The sequence below is a fragment of the Symsagittifera roscoffensis genome, chromosome 10 (assembly GCF_963678635.1).
Source record: "Symsagittifera roscoffensis chromosome 10, txSymRosc1.1, whole genome shotgun sequence".
NCBI lineage: Eukaryota > Metazoa > Xenacoelomorpha > Acoela > Convolutidae > Symsagittifera > Symsagittifera roscoffensis.
In genome coordinates, this window is record NC_087071.1 from 20,042,282 (window position 1) to 20,060,993 (window position 18,712).

The 18,712-nt window shown below is 34.4% G+C and overlaps 2 protein-coding genes across 2 annotated transcripts in view; one reads left to right on the forward strand and one right to left on the reverse strand.

Moving 5' to 3' along the window:
• Nucleotides 1-18,712, forward strand: part of LOC134855131 (dynein axonemal heavy chain 7-like) — a 366,992-nt gene that overhangs the window by 83,855 nt on the left and 264,425 nt on the right. The window lies entirely within an intron of this gene.
• LOC134855129 (insulin-like growth factor-binding protein complex acid labile subunit) lies at nt 1,095-18,654 on the reverse strand. The gene is made up of 13 exons (XM_063871541.1): nt 18,202-18,654; nt 17,436-17,573; nt 16,349-16,907; nt 15,676-16,037; nt 14,992-15,147; nt 14,586-14,698; nt 13,990-14,125; nt 11,358-11,471; nt 10,978-11,089; nt 8,932-9,060; nt 8,538-8,656; nt 8,213-8,351; nt 1,095-1,579 (listed from the first exon to the last, which is right to left on the reverse strand). The coding sequence occupies exons 2-13, from the start codon at nt 17,466-17,468 to the stop codon at nt 1,272-1,274; spliced, it is 2,280 nt and encodes a 759-aa protein (XP_063727611.1). The 5' UTR covers nt 17,469-17,573; nt 18,202-18,654; the 3' UTR covers nt 1,095-1,271.

Genomic DNA, 18,712 nt, shown 5'->3' on the forward strand with positions numbered 1-18,712 from the left:
GATTCCAACCAAAAAAATCAAAGGATTATCAATAATTCATTGATGAATTTTCCAATGAGTTTTCGTGGGATACTGCTGAGGTTAGGATAGGTATTGTTGTGAGACCAACCCGGAGAACCAAATATAGATCAGTTTGATCAAATTTGTGACTCAAAAAATAAGATCACGAGATCAAGAATTAATTGATTACTTCCTCTTCATAGTTTGTTCTCTGACCATTCAACCATTATCAGCAGATAATATCAGCAATAAATACTTAATTATGAAAAAAGGCTTTTTTACGGTTGTAATCACATAACGAAAATTTAAATGATTAACAATATAACACTACTCTGTTAACCAATTTATTCTTCATATCTAACACAACAGCATGCAACAAGACTGCTAGTTTTTAAAGGCTCTGAATGTTCCGAATGCCCTCGATTGACAACCAAAATCTTTCAAAATATAAAAATCCCGAAAACTGAATAAATATGTATTTTTAAATTTTTGATATCTTAATTCCAAGAATGTGATCTCTAAATGTCTTTTAGCATTTAAGCAGTTGAGCTCAAGACAGCTATTATCTTTCAGAGGGTAGAAAAACGTTTCTCAAAAAAGCTGTTATAAAATCAAAATTTGACCTAATAAAAAAGCCCCCCAGCTTAAATGTTCCGCACTTTCTTCGAAAATCGGAACAAAAAATTATGAAAAGGAAAACTTGGATAAAAAGCTCGCAACAGCTGTTGATTTCTCAGAACTTTTGAAATCTCACAAACTATGGCTTGGTTTTTTCCATAATTCATGGTAAGCTCGGAATGGTGTAAATTGTAGTACAATAATCAAAAGTTTATAGTGAGGATTCATTTTTGAAACTGTTTCCAAAAAAGTTATCTCATATTGTCAAGATTTTTTGTTTTAAAAGAGCTCGAAAAATCAATTTGGTCGACTTAAAAAAGCCAGCAAAGTTTTTGAAATAATTTGAAAATCCCCCATTAAAAATTCTAGATCCGCCACTGGTAATGAAACAGGTCTGAAATTTTTATTTAATATCGTGCACAAATAACTATAAAAATATATACTATATCTATTTTTTTGAACATACACTGCTTTTATTAGTTATTTTGTTTTCAAATTTTATGTACAATTCTAAAATATATATTAAAAGTTTTCAAAAAAGTATCATTGCATTTACAACGTGAAACACTAATCGTCAAAATAGAAAATCCTCATAATTTATTGCATTAAAGCTGTTAAGTTCAATCAAGGTCTATTTTCTGTGAACTTTTGTTTCAAAACCTTTTGGAGCGAACTGTACCAGTGTAAATATCTGGATACATTATATCACCAGCAGACTGTGCGTGCGCAATGTCGAAACTTTGCACTCTCTCACCACTGTTAGTGTTTACGGTCTGGTGCACAAATGCACCACTCGTTCGGTTGTTTGGCTTTTCGTCTAGCTGACACATTTTGTATTTGGCCCTAGTGGGGGGTGTGTGTTGTCGCTTGTTGAATATGAGGGTGATGCAGCCACATAAGCCGAATAGGGTCCCAGTGCAGAATCCGATGAAGATCAGAACTATGGAAGAGCCGAGTTTGTCTGAAAAAAAATCAGAAGCAATCAAGAATCTTGCATCAGAATCTTAAAGATTTTGAATGAATATTTTTTCTCAAAATAGTAAAAGGCGGAACCCTTTGGGGCGTCCGCCCCACCCCCGGGTGGAAAGAGGCGTCCGCCCTTTTTGACATTACGACGCCAAACTGTGCACTGGATAGGAGCACAGTTTTGTGTCTGTATGTTCCGGGATTCCAGAGACAAGTCTTAAAATATGTTCCAAAATGTAAGTGGATTCCACAAACAAAGTTTCAGTGGATTCCGCACCCATATGCCTGTAACGTAAATTTTGTCGGCACATTTGTTTTGTTGCGGATTCCGCAACAAGCAAATATAGCTAGTTGTTCTGGATTCCGCAACTGTAAGTGGATTCCGCAAAATTTAAGTGGAATCCGCAAATGTAAGTGGAATCCGCAAAATTTGTACGCGGAATCCGCAAATGTAAGCGGATTCCGCAAATTGTAAGTGGATTCCGCATTTTTGTTTATTACTGAACGAATGTTATGTATCTGATATGTGCGCCCTTTTCTCAAAAAGCTTGAACGAGTAGACTTGATTAATGACTGGAACAAGGCGATGATCTTAGATGCCACTCGTATTTTAAGTCCAACTCATCAAGTCTTCTAATCGTGGCCTGATCCAACGTGTTTTTGACTATGTTTTCGAAAAAATTGAAGTGCAGCAATGTAGTGCTGAATTTGTGCACCCTTCTTCTCCAAAATAACAGTTTCTGAGAGGATATTTTAGCGAACTGAATCGGGCAAAGTGGTTGATAGTCGGGATCGCCATGGCAGTTTGAAGTGAGACTTCAGACACTTAAAACTTTAAGCACCGGTCTTGCTTTCAGAATGTAACAAGCGAGTTTCCATATTTTCCGAGGAGAGTAAAGCTGCACTGAACTACTCACAGTTATGTTGACTATTCTCAACGAGGATAAGTCCCGCGATTTTATCAATTTTTTAAAAGATTTTAAATCACATTCATCATATATGATGTAAGGTTCTTCCAATTTAGAAGCCATATCGCATATAGTGCGAGATAGAAAACTAGCATTGGTCTTAAGAGTCTTTAAGTTTGGCGGAATCTTGAAGCGATGAGCTGTTTTTTGAGACTTTTCGGTCTCCAAAGGTTTGCGAACTGTGAGGTTTGCCAAATTTGGACATTTGACAGAAAAGCACCAATTCGGGAGCTCTGGATTCTTATCCCAATCGTCTAACTGAAGCGTTGTGATTCGATCCAATATTGGACCATTTAGTAAAGCCAAGGAATTCAGTTTGTTGCATTTGAACGAAGTGACCTTTGGCAATTTTTTGAGAAACATGAGGTCAAACCCATCTGGGTGCGTGTCCATTTTAATCAATGTCAGCTCCTTGACATTAAAACATAGCTGTGCAAGTTGATATGCCGTATTATGACCGTTATTCAATCGAGTTTGCTGAATTTTTAGTTTTTTCACATGATGAAAGTACCAGCTGTCAAAACTGGGAAGCTCAAATGAAGGCAGAATGTGAACTCTCAAGTCAATTTCGGTAGCTTCGTTTCCAATTTCTGTGAAAATTTCGCCAGCTAGCGTGAGCGCCGAGTGGTAATGTCTTCGGTTTGATACACCACTGTTGCGTAGATCTGAATACAACAGTCTTCAAATTGTTCCCAAATAACACCGAATAACGACTGCAAATCAACTTTTTTTGATCTGAGAAGAAACCACCAAAAGAAGTTAAATCATTTGATCGGAAAACAGAGCATAACACTGAAAATTGGTAAAATTTCCAATTAGTACTTTCGACTAAATGCGTTAGAAAAAATTCGGCTCTGTTTGAATTATAATGGAAGTGCTCTTTTGAAATTTCGTAGGTTATATTTAGTGAACAACTGTTAATGATTCTGTAAAAATGGGAAGATATTGATCGGAAAGCCAGGACGCTGCGCCAGCCCTCATTCTTGGCTTGGAACGAAAAAATTAGGAGCTGGCAGATTTTCCGGATAACGGGTTCAGGAAGATCTGATATTTTGAATTTGGAAGGCCTTTTCATTTCCGAACAAAAAATATCGCCAAAAGTTATCGAGCTATCACTGTCAACTAAGGTTTATACTGTTTTGTAACTATTTTAATATCAAGAATGAAGAAATGGCTCAAATTATTAATATAAAACGTTGTTTTAACTTATCTGTTTGTTCTGTTTGTATTTATGATTTACTTTAGATTTAGTTGGAAAATAGTATCATTGAGGTTAATATTTTTGATGCAATTCTTAAAACAGATTCAAATACATACCATCAAATGTGTGGTAATTCTCTGGAAACTGTGTATTGAGCAGATCTTTCTAAAGGCAGAGCCAGCTTAAAATAGAATAGCAGAGCGCACTTAAAGTAAACAAGACTGCTCGTATCAGGGCGAAGTCCTTATTATTCTGACTGCCTTTTAAGGTTTAGGGAGCATTAATAAACATAAAAAATTCAATGAATTAAAACAAAATGATAAAAAGATTTTTTTTCTAAAACTTGAAATTTTTTTAACGAAAAACGCCCCCCCCCCACACGCCATATAAAGTACAAAAGGATAGATTTTTCTCCTCGCAACAAACGAATTATGGCAAATAAGCTTCTTTTAACAAATTTGGAACGATTTCTAAGACGGATTAAATTTCCGCTTACGCGTTAATAGCGTGAAATATATCGCGCGTTAATTGTCTCAAATTGGCCAAAATGGCAATCTTTAAACCCCATAACTTTGCGAAAAAATGATCACAGATGAAATATCTTTTCAAATTTAAGCTCAAGACAACAATACCTTTTGAATTATATAAAAAACTTCCGTCAAAAATGGCTAGTTAAAAAGTCGAAATTTGTCTTAAGAAAAAAAACCCACCCGAGCACAAATATTCCGTTACTTTCGTATCGAAAGTCGGAACAACAAGACTGCTCGTATAAAAGCGAAGCCCTGAATGTTCTGACTGCTTTTTAAGGTTTATGTAGAAGTAGTTATTAAATGTAATGAAGTAAAAATGAAATTTTTTTTTCTAAATTTCGAAATTTTCTTATGAAATCATCCCCCACACTCCAAATAAATATACAAAAGAATAGATTCCGCACCTTGTAACAAAACAGTTATGACAAATAAGCTTCTTTCGACCAATTTGGAACGATTTCTAAGACGGATTAAATTTCCGCTTACGCGGTAATAGCGGGAAATAAATCGCGCGTTAATTGTCCCAAATTGGCCAAAATCGCAAAGTTTAAACTCCCATAACTTTATGAAAATTGATCACAGGTCAAATATCTTTTGAAATTTATGCTCAAGACCACAATACTTTCAGACTGATATAAGAAAAATTCCGTCAAAAATGGCCAGTTAAACAGTCAAAATTTGTCTGAAGAAAAAAAAAACCACCCGAGCACGAATATATCGTTCATTTTGTATCGAAAGTCGGAACAATAAGACGGCTCGCATATCGTGGCAAAGCCCTGAAAATTCCGATTGTTCCCATTAAAAATATTTAATAGTTTTTGAGAAAAGAAAATATTAAAACCTATACAGTTTGGACAAAATCAAAGTGTAAAATTTTGCATGAAAATAATACGACCAATTAATCAGCCTGAATTCAATTTGGAACGATTTTGTTGTGCGGGATAATTTGCTCGGTGTCCTACAACTTAATGAAATACAATTTAACACCGTACATTTCAACACCTAGTCACTTTATTTCTAAATGATTTACATCGACAACAATTTAACTCCTATTTTCCAGTTTAACACGGTACATTTTAACACCTAGTCATTTCACTACGAAATTTAAGGCTGTATGAATTCCTCATCTTAATTCTTATCACACCAAAGTCAATGATTTGGGTCTGAAAGTGACATACGAAACGAGTCACGAATTAGCAGTGGCTTTACAAATGCTGCCAGCCCTTGCATTCGAAAAGAAAAGAAAAGATCGGTAATTCCTTTGGCATGATCCTTCAGGAAGTTCAGAATGTATGCGACAGAAACTGTTTAGAACCCAAGAGTATTGAGAAAATTGACGAGTTGTGTTTGTACTTCGGCTCTACTTATATAAAAATGAAGTTTTCTTCTCACCCTCCCTTTGGAACCAGCGAGATGCAGTCGTGAGTGGGATTGCTCGAACAACAAATGCTGTCGAGGGATGGCGTTTCGGGATTCAATCCTATTTCAGTGGAGCTCACCCAAATATGTGGAAAGTAGTGGGCAGCCTCCAAAAAAACGCTTCCGTACAAAAACTCAATTTTTTTGATGCATCGAATGGCCATAAGTTCACAAAAAAGAAAAAGTGTCGAGTATTAAATGAAAGCGTACAAAAGATAATGTCCATTTACGAAGACAAAACTGATTGTGTTTTTTCAGAGCGTTGTCTAATTTATGTTAAACCATTGTAAGTTTTGTTTCATTTTTGTTTAGTCTTTAGTATTATTAAAATTCCAATTTTAATCCTACTCAAACATTTGTCAGCTTTTTTTGCAGACTCTCGGAAACGTAACTAAACGCAAGAACTTGACTCGTGCCTTAGCAATTTAATCATAGGACAAGCGCCCTTATTTTGGGATGCTAGGTTGGGGCTACCGGCTGGAAAACCTTTAGCTTTGCGTTTATCTGCCAACAGTTCAAAAAAAGCTGAAAAAGCGATCAGGTCATAAGTTTAAGTTCGAGAATAATACTAAAAAAATATTGATTTTTCGGCTTTTGGCATTGGTTCAACCTTTTTAAAATTTCTATACCGGCTGAAAATGTCTAGAAAATTTGGCCATTTTAGTCGAAGGACGTTTAATTAATTGCGGATTTTCGAAGTTCATTGAACAATTGCTTGTTTTTGGTTCATTTTGGGATAATTCGTTGAAAATTTTAACAAGGCCATTTCAATTTGGTTCGAAATGAATAATTGGAAAATTTGGCAAGGCCATTTCATTTTGGTTCGAAATGAGTAATTGGAAAGTTTGGCAAGGCCATTTCATTTTGGTTTGAAACGATTCATTGAAATTGTTTGCAAGTTCATTTCCATTCAAAACTTACGCAAATTAAGTAGCGCGAAATTGTCTGGCTTTAAATGGCAGAAATTTCTCTCGTTTATTTCTTTGATGTTTACCAAAATCCCCTTTGAAGTAAGTTTTCTGTTCATTTTGGATCAAAACGGTGTGAGGTCATAAAAATTGTTTTAAAATGTAGCGTTGTTAAATTGCTAAGGCACCAAAAAGTAGGGAGTGAAACGGGGGAACCATTCCTCGCCACGCATTAACATTTCGCGTCACGCTCTCAGCATTATGAATAAAATCTTCAAAGCGCGCATAACTTAGACCAGAGCATGGCAAATTTGGCAATTTTCAAACCCCCAAAACATTACAAAAAATGATCGGAGGTGAAACATCTTTTTACATTTGAACTCAGAACGTCGATATCTTTAATGGGGTGTAATAAGTTTAGTTTAAAAACTTTTATTTCGGCCGGTGAAAATTGACTGTAGAAAAAAAAACAACTCCGAGCATAAGCATTCCGTTTTCTTCAAAAGCCGGAACAATAATTATTTCAAATTATGATCAATTCTTAAATACTTCAAATTATACTGTTTTTGTTCCGACGTACGATACGAAAGTAACGGAATATTTGTGCTCGGAGTGGGTTTTTTTCAGACAAATTTCGACTTTTTAACTGGTCTTGGTCGACAAAATGTTTTGTTATCATATAAAAGGTATTTTTGTCCTGAGCTTAAATTGGAAAAGATATTTCACCTGTGTTCAATTTTCGTAAAGTTATGGGGGTTTAAAGATTGCCTTGTTGGCCAATTTGGGACAATTAACGCGCAATATAATTCCCGCTTTTAACGCGTAAGCGGAGATTTAATCCGTCATAGAAATCGTTCCAAATTGGTCAAAAGAAGCTTATTTGACATAATTGATTTGTTACAATGAGCGGAATTCATTCTTTTGTATATTTATATGGCGTGTGGGGGGATAATTCCATAAGAGAGTTTTTTTGAGCAAATTTTACGTCCAAATGTAGACGTTTTATGTATCAAAAATATTCATGGGGGTGGGGGGGGAAAGGAAAAAGAGCCCATTCGTCTTTAGACTGTTTCCACCATATACCTATTTATTTACTTTCTGTTATCTTCCATGGTGAGTTAAAATTGAATCTGAACAATCCAATCGATATGAAGGAACTAATACTTTGTCTCCAAAAAACTCAATTTGATCGACATTTTACATTTTTTATATTATCAACCACGTGCGATGCAACAACGAATGACTACGGCGAAAACAAATTTTTTAAGAGTTCGATCTAAAACGATAAAAAACGAATCTACTGAACAATATCCACCCCTATAGTATTTACTAAGGAATTGCCGCTCCTATAAAAAGAAACAATAAATTAGAGTGGCTATTCTAATGGGCAAAGAACCGATTGGGCGAAACACTCATGGGTGAAGGACCGGAAACAAAGAATTACTTAAATTTACAAAACTAAAATTAAGTATTGCTTCAAAAATAGTACCCGCAGAAACAAAGGTAGATTAGAATCAATTTTAGAATTAAAAAAAATATAAGCTTAAAAAATGAATTTCATATTAAAAAGTTGATAAATTAAAGGGAAAAGATTTCACTAACTGGCACCCAAAGTGGTGACGTCGACACAGTGTGAAAAACTGATGAGCTCATGACAGGGCTGACCTGCCATCTGCACACACACAATATAGGCAGTGTTTGGGTTCAACCCACTAATGGTGTAGTTGTTACTCTTGTTGATCTTCATCATCGAGGTCAGGGGAAAAGAGAGAGACTTCAAGTTCCTTTCAAGCTTACTTTCAAAATAAGTTTATTTTGTAACTTAAACACGTTTAATTGAGTTCAATTTTTTAGATATAGTTCGAGCAGAGATCCAAAAGAACCTGAAATTGTTCTCTTGGGTTAAATAAAAGTTAACTTGAAATCCCTTGATAGACTTGGCTGGACTTCGGCTATTTGGTCTGTCGCCCAGGAACTGTCTGTAGCTGATGTAGTACTCAGACTGACGCAGTTCAGTTGGCATCCAGTCAATTGTTGCCGTCTCATCTAACCGAAACCAAAAATAGTCGATAAAATTTGCTGCTGCATATCCGATAAAGATGTACTTCAATTGGCCCAAAATTTTGCACCAAAATATTATCAAAACAAAATTCTTTTTTCTTACAAAAACTGTTTTTTGTTATAGTGCAAAAAAAAATAAATAAAATCCGTTTGGGAGGTCATGTTCTTAAGATATTTTTTGTGCAAAGTTTTGAGGAGCAATACGATTTTTAAATCCTTCGATATACGTACTTGATCTTGTTTAAAAAACGACAACTTACACCCGATGTTGACGACTTTGATTTCGGATATCTTGTACTTGGTGCAGTCGTCCTCGCATATGTCACACTGGAACTGCTGGGTGTCTTGTTCGTTCACATATTCAGTCACATTTATGGAGACACTCTTTTCTAACGTGGCTCAGCAATTTAACTTAAAAGTCTCCCCAGATAGCCAAAACAATGTTTTTCTGAATCTGGTATAAATTTCAAGGGCTTCGAAATAAACTAAAAGGAATAATTTAAAAAATTCTGGTGACTGAAAATTGTCTACCAGGATCAGCAAGACGTAAAAATCTTTTTTGCGTGACCTCGTAAAAATGATCGACTCGAACTGTCACGAAGTTTAAACTAGTTGAATTAAGGATAATTTGCTTGAAAGTTTAATATAAAACAAAATAAATGTATAATCAAAAGGAGATTTTTCCATAGCGATTCAAATGGCATAAAAAACAAACTTCCCAAATGGCATACATCTCATGCAACAGTTCTTTTTTAAAAATTGAGAAAAACTTTGCCGTGAACAAAATGAAAAAATTCAACCAGCTGACGATTCAATTTTTGATTGACAATTTATCTTTAAAAAAATGTAGAATTTTTTAATCTAAAGTGAAAAGCATAAACTTGCGGTTATTGATAAGCTTCTTGTCAATTTTTCCGACTTAACATTTGTTTGCAAGCAATTATTTCCAAATCTTGTTCACATGGTTTCATTCCTGACAAAAAGTTAAAATTGGAATTTGATAGGAAACGTTTGAATTACAAGGAAAACTTGAAATTTATGCCCTTTATGTTTTATATTTCATGTTTAAGCCATTGGGGAATTTACTATGATTTCTACATTTTTTTCAATTTTTTTTTGAATAAATTCAAAATGCACAGTTATCTGTCTAGCTGAAACTCAGCCAAGTTTCTGTTCAACTTAGTTTCACTTGAACCTCTGTATTAAGTTTGCTTTGCATGATTTCCTCATTATTTTACTTCACAACTTTTTTGTTCCTTAACTTGCAACTGCTTTGCGGAGTATATTTTCAAACTTTGCGTGAAATCCTGAATGCTTCCAAAATTTTTGCATTAACAAAAAAATATTTGTCAGTTATATTACCCTCCCCTCAGGTGGTCCAAAGGTACTTAAGCTTTGTTTTAAGTCACAATTTTCGACAGACATACCTTAAAATTTTCTTAAGGAGCCTTCGGCACCAGTATTTATTAATGAGACCGGAGTGGCTCAGAAATTTTCGTCGGTACTCGTTTAAGAGTATGGTCCCACCGTTTTTGATGAGTCTCACTCGAAAGCTCGTTTAGAAAAGTGGTCCAGCCAAGCCACTTGAAACACACTAATGTTGTTTTTAAAATATATTTATCAAAAACATCAGTTCAGTGGCAAAGATTAGAAACTTTCCTTAAAAAGTTCTTGGTCTGACTTTTTATGGAAGTATTGGCAGTTTCACGGGACCATACTTCCAAACGAGGTATTTAACGAGACCATACTTCTAAACGAGTACCATTAAGTCAAAATAGGATTTTTATAGTGATTTGGGATAGGACCTGAAAACAAAAAGTCGTCAAAATGTTCAAAAGTGTTTTGAAAATCTACTTCTCGAGAAAATTTTAGATCCTATTTGAAATGATTATGCTTATAAAATAAAAGTAAAAAAATTCTCTCAATTTTTGAGAAAAACGGGTCTGAATTCTTCTGTTTTTAGACTAATTTACATGGAAAAATTGATAAGACATTTCCATGTCAAACTCCTCATCATCCAACTTAACTGCAGTTTTACATCAAATATGCTATTTTATCCCAATTTTGAAGTTTGCTATCTGATTCAATTCCTTTTAAATACTATAAAAAAAATTGATTTTTTTTTCAATTTTTTGTTTTGTTTAAACTGTTTTATTTATTTTGCTGTGCCGGGATACTCCTGGCTTCTTGCACAGCAACCGACTATCCTTGTTTGCATTAATCGTTGAATCATTAGAGAAGATTACATCAAGATCTTTTTTTATTATTTGTTGATTTTTGGAGCCTCATAAGTTAAATTTTGATGCCTGATTTGCCCTTCTGATTGTAGGCTAAACAGGTGTATTGTCCCGAATCGGCTGGTTGCACGTTGTAAACCAACAGAGTCCCGTCATTTTTGGTCGTCACGCGTCCGATTTGCTGAAATTAGTGAATAGTTGAAAAAATATAAAAAAATGATCCTTAAAATTTATTCCTTAAAAATTAGATACAGAGCCAATGCAAGCGTCTTTTTTGCAGACTTCGAGACATTTTAGAGACTGTTTTAAGCAAGTTTTCAAGCCAATACGCGCAGGATTACTGGTTTACAGAGGCATTGAAATTTAAACTGGATATCGCCTAACTCTCATGAAAATTCGCCGGCGCCGTCTACAGTCTTCGACTGGATTTGGCATCCAAAAATACTAACAAGGACTCCGTCTTTGTCTTGAGGCACTTTGTAGTGTCTGTCTCTCGGAAGGATCCATTCCACATGTACATATTCTGCACTGTCACTTTCCGCCACACACAGCAACTCCATAACCTAAAAAAAATTTGAAAAAATTAAAAGGAGGCTTCTTCCACTAGAATTTTGCCCATATAAAGATTTTTTACGTGCAATTAGTCATACATAATGGGATACTACCATTCTCATATATAGATAGAACTAAAATGGAGCACTTCGACCAAAACTACACAAAAGAATTCACAAGTTGCTATTGGAGTTACGCAAACATCATCAATTAGAGATAAAAAAAGTTTTAATAAGTTAACTTGCAAAAAATGTATTCAATTTGTATGCATTAAAAAACGCATTCACTGAAAAAATTATAAACTAAAACCCTGCCAAATTCTTATGGACAACGAAATAATTATAAATAAACAAAAAAGCACATAATCTGGAACTTAAAGTAGCCAAAAACTTTATTTAAAAAAAAAACAAGATACGGATTTTGTAAACTATTTCCCCCCTATGGTACCTCGTAATGAATCCCCCCCTATAAAAAAAGAATTGAACAGTTATGCGTATACGAATTTTGTACCTGGTTAACTATCAAACTTGAGACTAAGTCACAGGATATTTTGAGATTAGATATAGCGTCTGTTCGTCGCGCTTATTTTTGGCTGGATATTTTCGTGCCACTCTTTAGTCTAATACCAATCTTATGTTAACTCTTATTTGGCTGGTCTAAATAGATCCAAATAAAAAAGTAGGTATAAGCCAGTTTCTAGTTGGAGAAAAACTTAATTCGATTCAATATGAAAGTGATCTGACTGAGAACAGTCAAAGTTTACAAGTAATAATAAAAAAAATTAGTTTTGAAATATGATTGGTTAGTAATAAATACTTCACAACCATATTCAATACGAAATACACAAAGCGTGAAGCGACGGGCCGCAATTCTCTATACGGAATCAAACACTTTGATCAATCTTCATTAAATTTAAGATGTAATGTTTTTTATTCTTCCGCTTTGAATTTGAGTTATACCGTTTTTGTTCCGACTTTCGTAATGAAAGTAACAGAATATTTGTGCTCGTGGTGGGGTTTTTCTTCAGAAAAATTTCGACTTTTTAACTAGCCGTTTTTGACGGATTTTTCAAATTTCATTCAAAAATTATTGTTGTCCTGAGCCTGAAATTGAAAAGATATTTCACCTGTGACCGTTTTTCGTAAAGAAATGGGGGTTAAAACATTGTTATTTTGGCCAAATTGGGACATTTAGGGCGCGAAATATTTCGCGCTACTAACGCGTAAGCGGAGATTTAATCCATCTTAGAAATCTTTCCGAATTGGTTGAAGGAAGCATATTCGCCGCAAGTGATTTGTTACTAGGAGCAAAATCTATCAGTTTAAACTATGTATGGAGTGTGGGGGGATAATTTTCAAAAAAAAATCTCAAATTTTTTATTACATTCAATTTTTTCATGTTATTACTGCTCTATAGAGCTTAAAAGGCAGCCGGAACATTAAGGGCTTTGCCCTGATACGAGCAGTCTTGTTTTGTTTGGGAATAACAAATAGTAGAAAATTATGTCTTGAGACATTGCTTTACTAAGTTTAAACAAATTCTACACATTTTCTCAATTGGGAGGTTTTTGAAGCTTCTGAAACGGGAAAAGTAGAAAAAAATGTGCTCTTCCTGCCAGCAAATTTTTATTAACCTTTTTGTTACGAGTTTATCAAAAAAACAAGCTACTACCACATTTCATTTTATTTATTCTTCGAAAAAAAAATTCTTTTAAATCAACTGATAAAACTGTCTCAGATAAACATTCTGAAATTGAAAGTGAAATTGTTGATTAAATTTATGAGCTGAGGTACTGAAAATTTTACACAACGTATTAAAATGGACAGAAACTTTTTTTTGTAAATCAAAAATGATCAATTGCGTGCCAAAATTAATTATAAACCTTACAACTTTTGCCCACTCACATTTTCTACCCGTTTGTTGTATCAATCAAAATTTTAAAGGTTGAAAGCTAAAGAAACGAAACAAACTATTGTCTTTAGTATCAGTAAACATGTGCATTAATCTTACAAAAAACAAGCTTTCTAATGGCTTATCAAATAGTACAGTTGCGTATTTCTGTTCCGACGTTGACATTTTTTGATCAGAGGTTTCATAAATTTTGATGTAACAAGTTTTTAACCAGAAAAGTTCTTTTTTCTTGTAAATAACAACTTCTGGTCGATGAAACTGAGCCAGAAAAAACTTGCACTTTTAGACGTTTCACATTGTTTGACGACTTAAAGAAGTTTCTGCATCATCATGGACAAATTTTCCTTCAAACTTTTACGCTATTTTAAAGTTCAGTACTGCAGCTCCAATATATAATGACTTAATGAAGCTAGAATTCTATTTGATAAAGTTTATCTTAAAACCCTGTATTAAACAGTAACAAAACTGAAGAACCCTAAAACGCATTAAAAAAAACTCAAAGGAAGTCAATAAGTACTGTATACCTTGTAAGAGATCAGAGGAATGCTGTTTTTCTAGTTTGAGACATAATTTTTAACTATTCTGGTAACCAATAAAAATATCAACTGGTTAACTGACTTGTCCGACCACCATCTGGGCGTGTGATGTCTCCGGGTAGAATGAGGTTATCCTCGGCACCACACAATTCAACACTGACTTGTCCAAATTACCCAGCAAAACTCCTTTCAGAGGGGTGGGGTACTCACAGGTTACCCTAAAAAAGTTTGGGTTATTTTTGATAAAAGTTTTCACTGTCATTAAGACTCAGAAAGGCCAATTATGCTTCTTTATTTTTTTGCAAAATAACGGATGCAAAATCGTAAAATGTACCATAATTTTTGTTACAATTACGTGTTAGGAAAACAAAACATCTTTGTCCATCTTGGAGTAATTTTTTCCATAATTTTTCAAGAAAAAATTTTAAATGGTGACCAGGATAAACCTAAACAACGTTTCAGCAGGTTTTTGAGAAGTTTTTGGTAGGTTTTTGAGAAGTTTTTGGTAGGTTTTCGAGAAGTTTTTGGTAGGTTTTCGAGAAGTTTTTGGTAGGTTTTCGAGAAGTTTTTGGTAGGTTTTCGAGAAGTTTTTGGTAGGTTTTCGAGAAGTTTTTGATAGGTTTTTGAGAAGTTTTTGGTAGGTTTTAGGTAGGTTTTTGAGAAGTTTTTGAAGCTTACCCAACTGCAGCATCTGGAATTCTGTTCACATATGCAAACAGTGGTTTGATAGCACAGTCACAATTCAGAGGGTTGTTGTCCAGCCAGTTCCACTTTTCACCCGCGTAAGAAAACTAGAAACAAACGGGTTCTTTAAAATAAATTTGATCATATTTTTTGTTGCAAAAATAAACAAAACACTTTTCAAATACCAACCCAAAAATTTTTGTCTAGTATATATTTCAAAGTTCAAACTACATATTTCAGATTTCAAACTACATATTTCAGATTTCAAAATTGATCTCAAACTGTGATGAAACGTTTTTTGGAAGTCAATTATGCAAGTAAAACATTTCAATCAAACAGTTTTAGAAGCTTGCTTCGTTGAATTGGTATTAGCATTTTTCCTTAAAACGAGCCCAGATACCTGGAATGTTGCTAAACTCCCCCCGAGGGAGTCCAGAAATGGTTGAGGCAGAGAGGCTATTTTGTTGTGGGACAGATCCAGCTTGGACAGAAATGCGAGGTTGCTGAACAAATCCACGTCAATTGATTCGATCAGGTTCTGGCGGAACTTTGCTTCCTAAAATACAGGTTGGATCCATGATTTTCTCGAAGGGGGAGGAATTTTCGGAAACTTATAAATTTTTCGAAAAATTTGTTGCTTTTTTTTAAGTAGACCAAATTGATTTTCCGAGCGCTCTCAAAACCCTATAAAGACTTTATTTTGACAAAAAACTTAGTGCTGCAAAAACAGGTGAAAACAATGGGTCAAAATTTTTGCTCAAAAAATTTTTGACCAGGTAAAGAAACAGGTTTAAAAATGAGTCAACATTTTTTGCCCAAAAAAGCGTTTTTCGCCGCGCGCTCTCCTTTAAAATTAGTATGTATTGGCGCCAAAGGTGCTCTTAAAAAAATTTTGGGGTTGATGGGCCGAAAATTGAAGTCATAAAATAATACCAAAGGGGGGACCCTTTGGTTGGTGAGGGGTCGAATCCCTGAAAAGGAAAACTTTTTGATGTGTTAGCATTCTAGGGTTTATTGTTTGGCATTCTAGGGTTTATTGTTTGCTAAAGGTACTGCTCTTTCGAAAAAAAAATATTTGGCTCACCTTAAGAAGCTTGTTGCTCTTGAAACTAAGCGTTTCCAACCCATCCAACTTATTATCCGAAAAGTCAACCCTCTGAAGTTCTTTCATAAACTCCAAATTCGGAATAACACTCAACCGATTTCCATTCATGTTTAGAATTTGAATGGCGCGGTTGTTTTCGAATATTTTAAACGGAATTCTGAGCATGAAGTTGTTGCTAAGGTCCAATTTTTGAATGTGGCTGTTTGTTTCAAAAGCGCGTTCGTGAACTGCTAAGTTGCTGTCGTTGACGATGTGTTCGAGGTATAAATATCGCACGTTTGGGAACCCACCGAAGAAGTTCGGACCAAGGAAGTTTATTGGATTTCCACTCATGTCGAGAACTAAACAAAAACCTGATTAAAACCTGATTAAATTAGAAACATTTTTATGACAATGCTTTCAAAAAACGAGTTTCACTGGTTCCATTTTCTTGGCTCCAAATGTGCATAAAATAGATTCAAATTCAGCATATGAGTTGTTTAGGTCCTTAAAAATACGAACCGTTTCTTTCATTTTTATTTTTCGAAGTTGCAGATCAAAATTCTTCGTCGCTTTGAATTGAAAAAAGAGTTTTTGCAAAAAGAAAATGAAAAAAAAAAGAGTTTTGTTTGAAATGTAAACTGAGATTTAAATAACCGGAAACCATACTGACCTTCAACGCTAACATGCGCTTTCACAGTTCTAGTACCCGGGGCGTTTTTTAACCGGTTGTAGTTCAAATACAGATCGGTCAAATTGTTCACAAAGGTCAAACTATCATCTTCAATTTTGACCAACTGATTCGACTGAAGATACAATCTTTTCACTGATTTCACGCCTTCCAAATAGAAGTTTTCAAACTCGGAAAGTTTATTCGAGGTCAAATCGAGAGTATCTATAGCCAATCCTTCAAACATTCTCCTTTGCAAATTTTTAATTTCGTTGCTTCTGAGATAAATACTGGTTAACTTTGGGTTGTTTCTGAATAAGTTTGACCCTAATTGAAGGTTTTTGTGCTTCTGAAACTTAAATATAAGTAATTCTGGTAACTGCTTAAGATGGTTCTCTTCGAGATTCGAAATTGAAGTTTGCTCGACGCTCAGAAATTTGGTCCATTCTGGAATTCGGGTTGGAAAAGAAATTAGTTCTTTTCCCTGGCATTCCACCACTTTTTTGGCCTCGGAGCATTGGCAATTCTGAGGGCAAAAACTGGATCCAAGTTTGGCTAAGACCTGAAAATTAATTACTGGGAAGTGTGTCAAAATTAAACAATTGAAAAAAATCTTGGATTTCTCAAAGAAAAATTAGATTCAATGAAAAGTATTGAGATTTCAACATGTACTACTTTCTTTATTTTCATCTTTTGTCATACTCTTCTTTTCTGTGGCAAGTATAAATTGAAGCATACACCTGGATTCGAACCAGTGACTTAATCAGGGGCGGATCTAGGATTTTCTCGAGGGGGGCGGATTTTCAAAAAAAAAATTCGAAAGTTTGTCGACCTTTTTTTAGGTCGATCGAATTGATTTTCCAAAGCATCAAAAAGACATAAAATGTTTTTGAAAAACAGGCCAAAAAATATTTTTAGGCACTTTTTGAAAATCAGTTTCCTCAAAATTAGTATATATTGGCGCCAAAGGCGCCGTTAGAAATTTTTTAGGGTTCGTCAACAGATATGGATATCTCAAAATAGGGACCCTTTGGGTCGCCAGGGGGTCGAATCCAATAGATCAAACGAAAATGAAATCATAATAGCTTACCGCGAAGAAAAACAATACTGCGGAGTAATTCATGACGTTCTGTTTTCAATTGAACTCTTGAAAAAGTAAGTTTTTGTTAATAAATGGGAAGAGGTTAATCCGAATAGCCTCAATTACAATAAAAGTAATTGCCCAAGGCTATTTTTACAAATCGCCCTTTGTTTGAAATGCAAAAATAATGTCGAATCTTTTTTAAAAGTGAAAAGCCAATGAATAATAAAATTTTCGCTCGCTATTTTAAACTATGTTGATTGTTGCCAAGGTTAAAAATTGCGGCTTGAACCAAAAAGATAACTTCACTTTTTGAAATTATATTTACGTGTGATCAATTTAATCGGGGCGGATTTAGGGGATTTGGTTTCGAATCTCCATCGTGGAAGCTATAATTGTTCACGCTTAAATTAGGAAGATGCGCTTGGTATGCAATAAGCCGAAAATTTTTTCTTAGGATGCCAACAATAAAGAAAACTAAAGAATGTTCATAAGCTTCCCTTTTTTTGTTTCTGTGCTCATTTTGACTATTTGAAAATATTTTTGAATTGACGAATTTTTTGCCAGCTCTTGTTAAAACTTTCTCGTTTTGAGCTAAAATAAGCAACTGTTAGTTGACAAATAAATTCCGATTAATTATTCTATTTGTAATATACTAAGATTTGCTCTATAACTTTTCAGGCTAATGACAAATTCAACTTGAAATTTTCTTAATTTTGCAGCTGCGCTTCTGCTTAATTTGTTAAATACCCAAGGGGCGATTTTTATTGCCAACAAATCTCGAAGTTCAAAAATTTCAACTTAATCTCTAAGTTTAAGGGAATCAAATTTCTGAGTAAATATGAAACAAAATTTGCATAACTTTCAGTGTAAAGTCAGCTGCAAGATAAATATTGAAATTTTTCATTTTTCTTTTTTTTTCAAATTTCCAGCAAATCATGAAAAAATCTGTCCTCGTAATTATGTAGAAACATTTGCATGAAAAGGTATTAAAATGAGCGAATCGATATCAACAAATTTGATTCAATACACTGGTTGTTTCAAAACTTGGGCTCAATTAACTCTGGACCAATTTGTATTTGGTATAACAATAAAATAAGGGATCAAATAGTTATCCGGGTTAAATTAAACCGGTAAATTTGGGCGACTTTTTCAATTTTGGTGAAAATACAGATGCGTCTGTACTTGACAGTAAAGTGCTGGTTATAACAAGACTGGTTGATAAATAACCGAGTTATAACCCGGCTAGTGATGATGGTGAAAATTAGCAGTGGAAGGAGAATAGG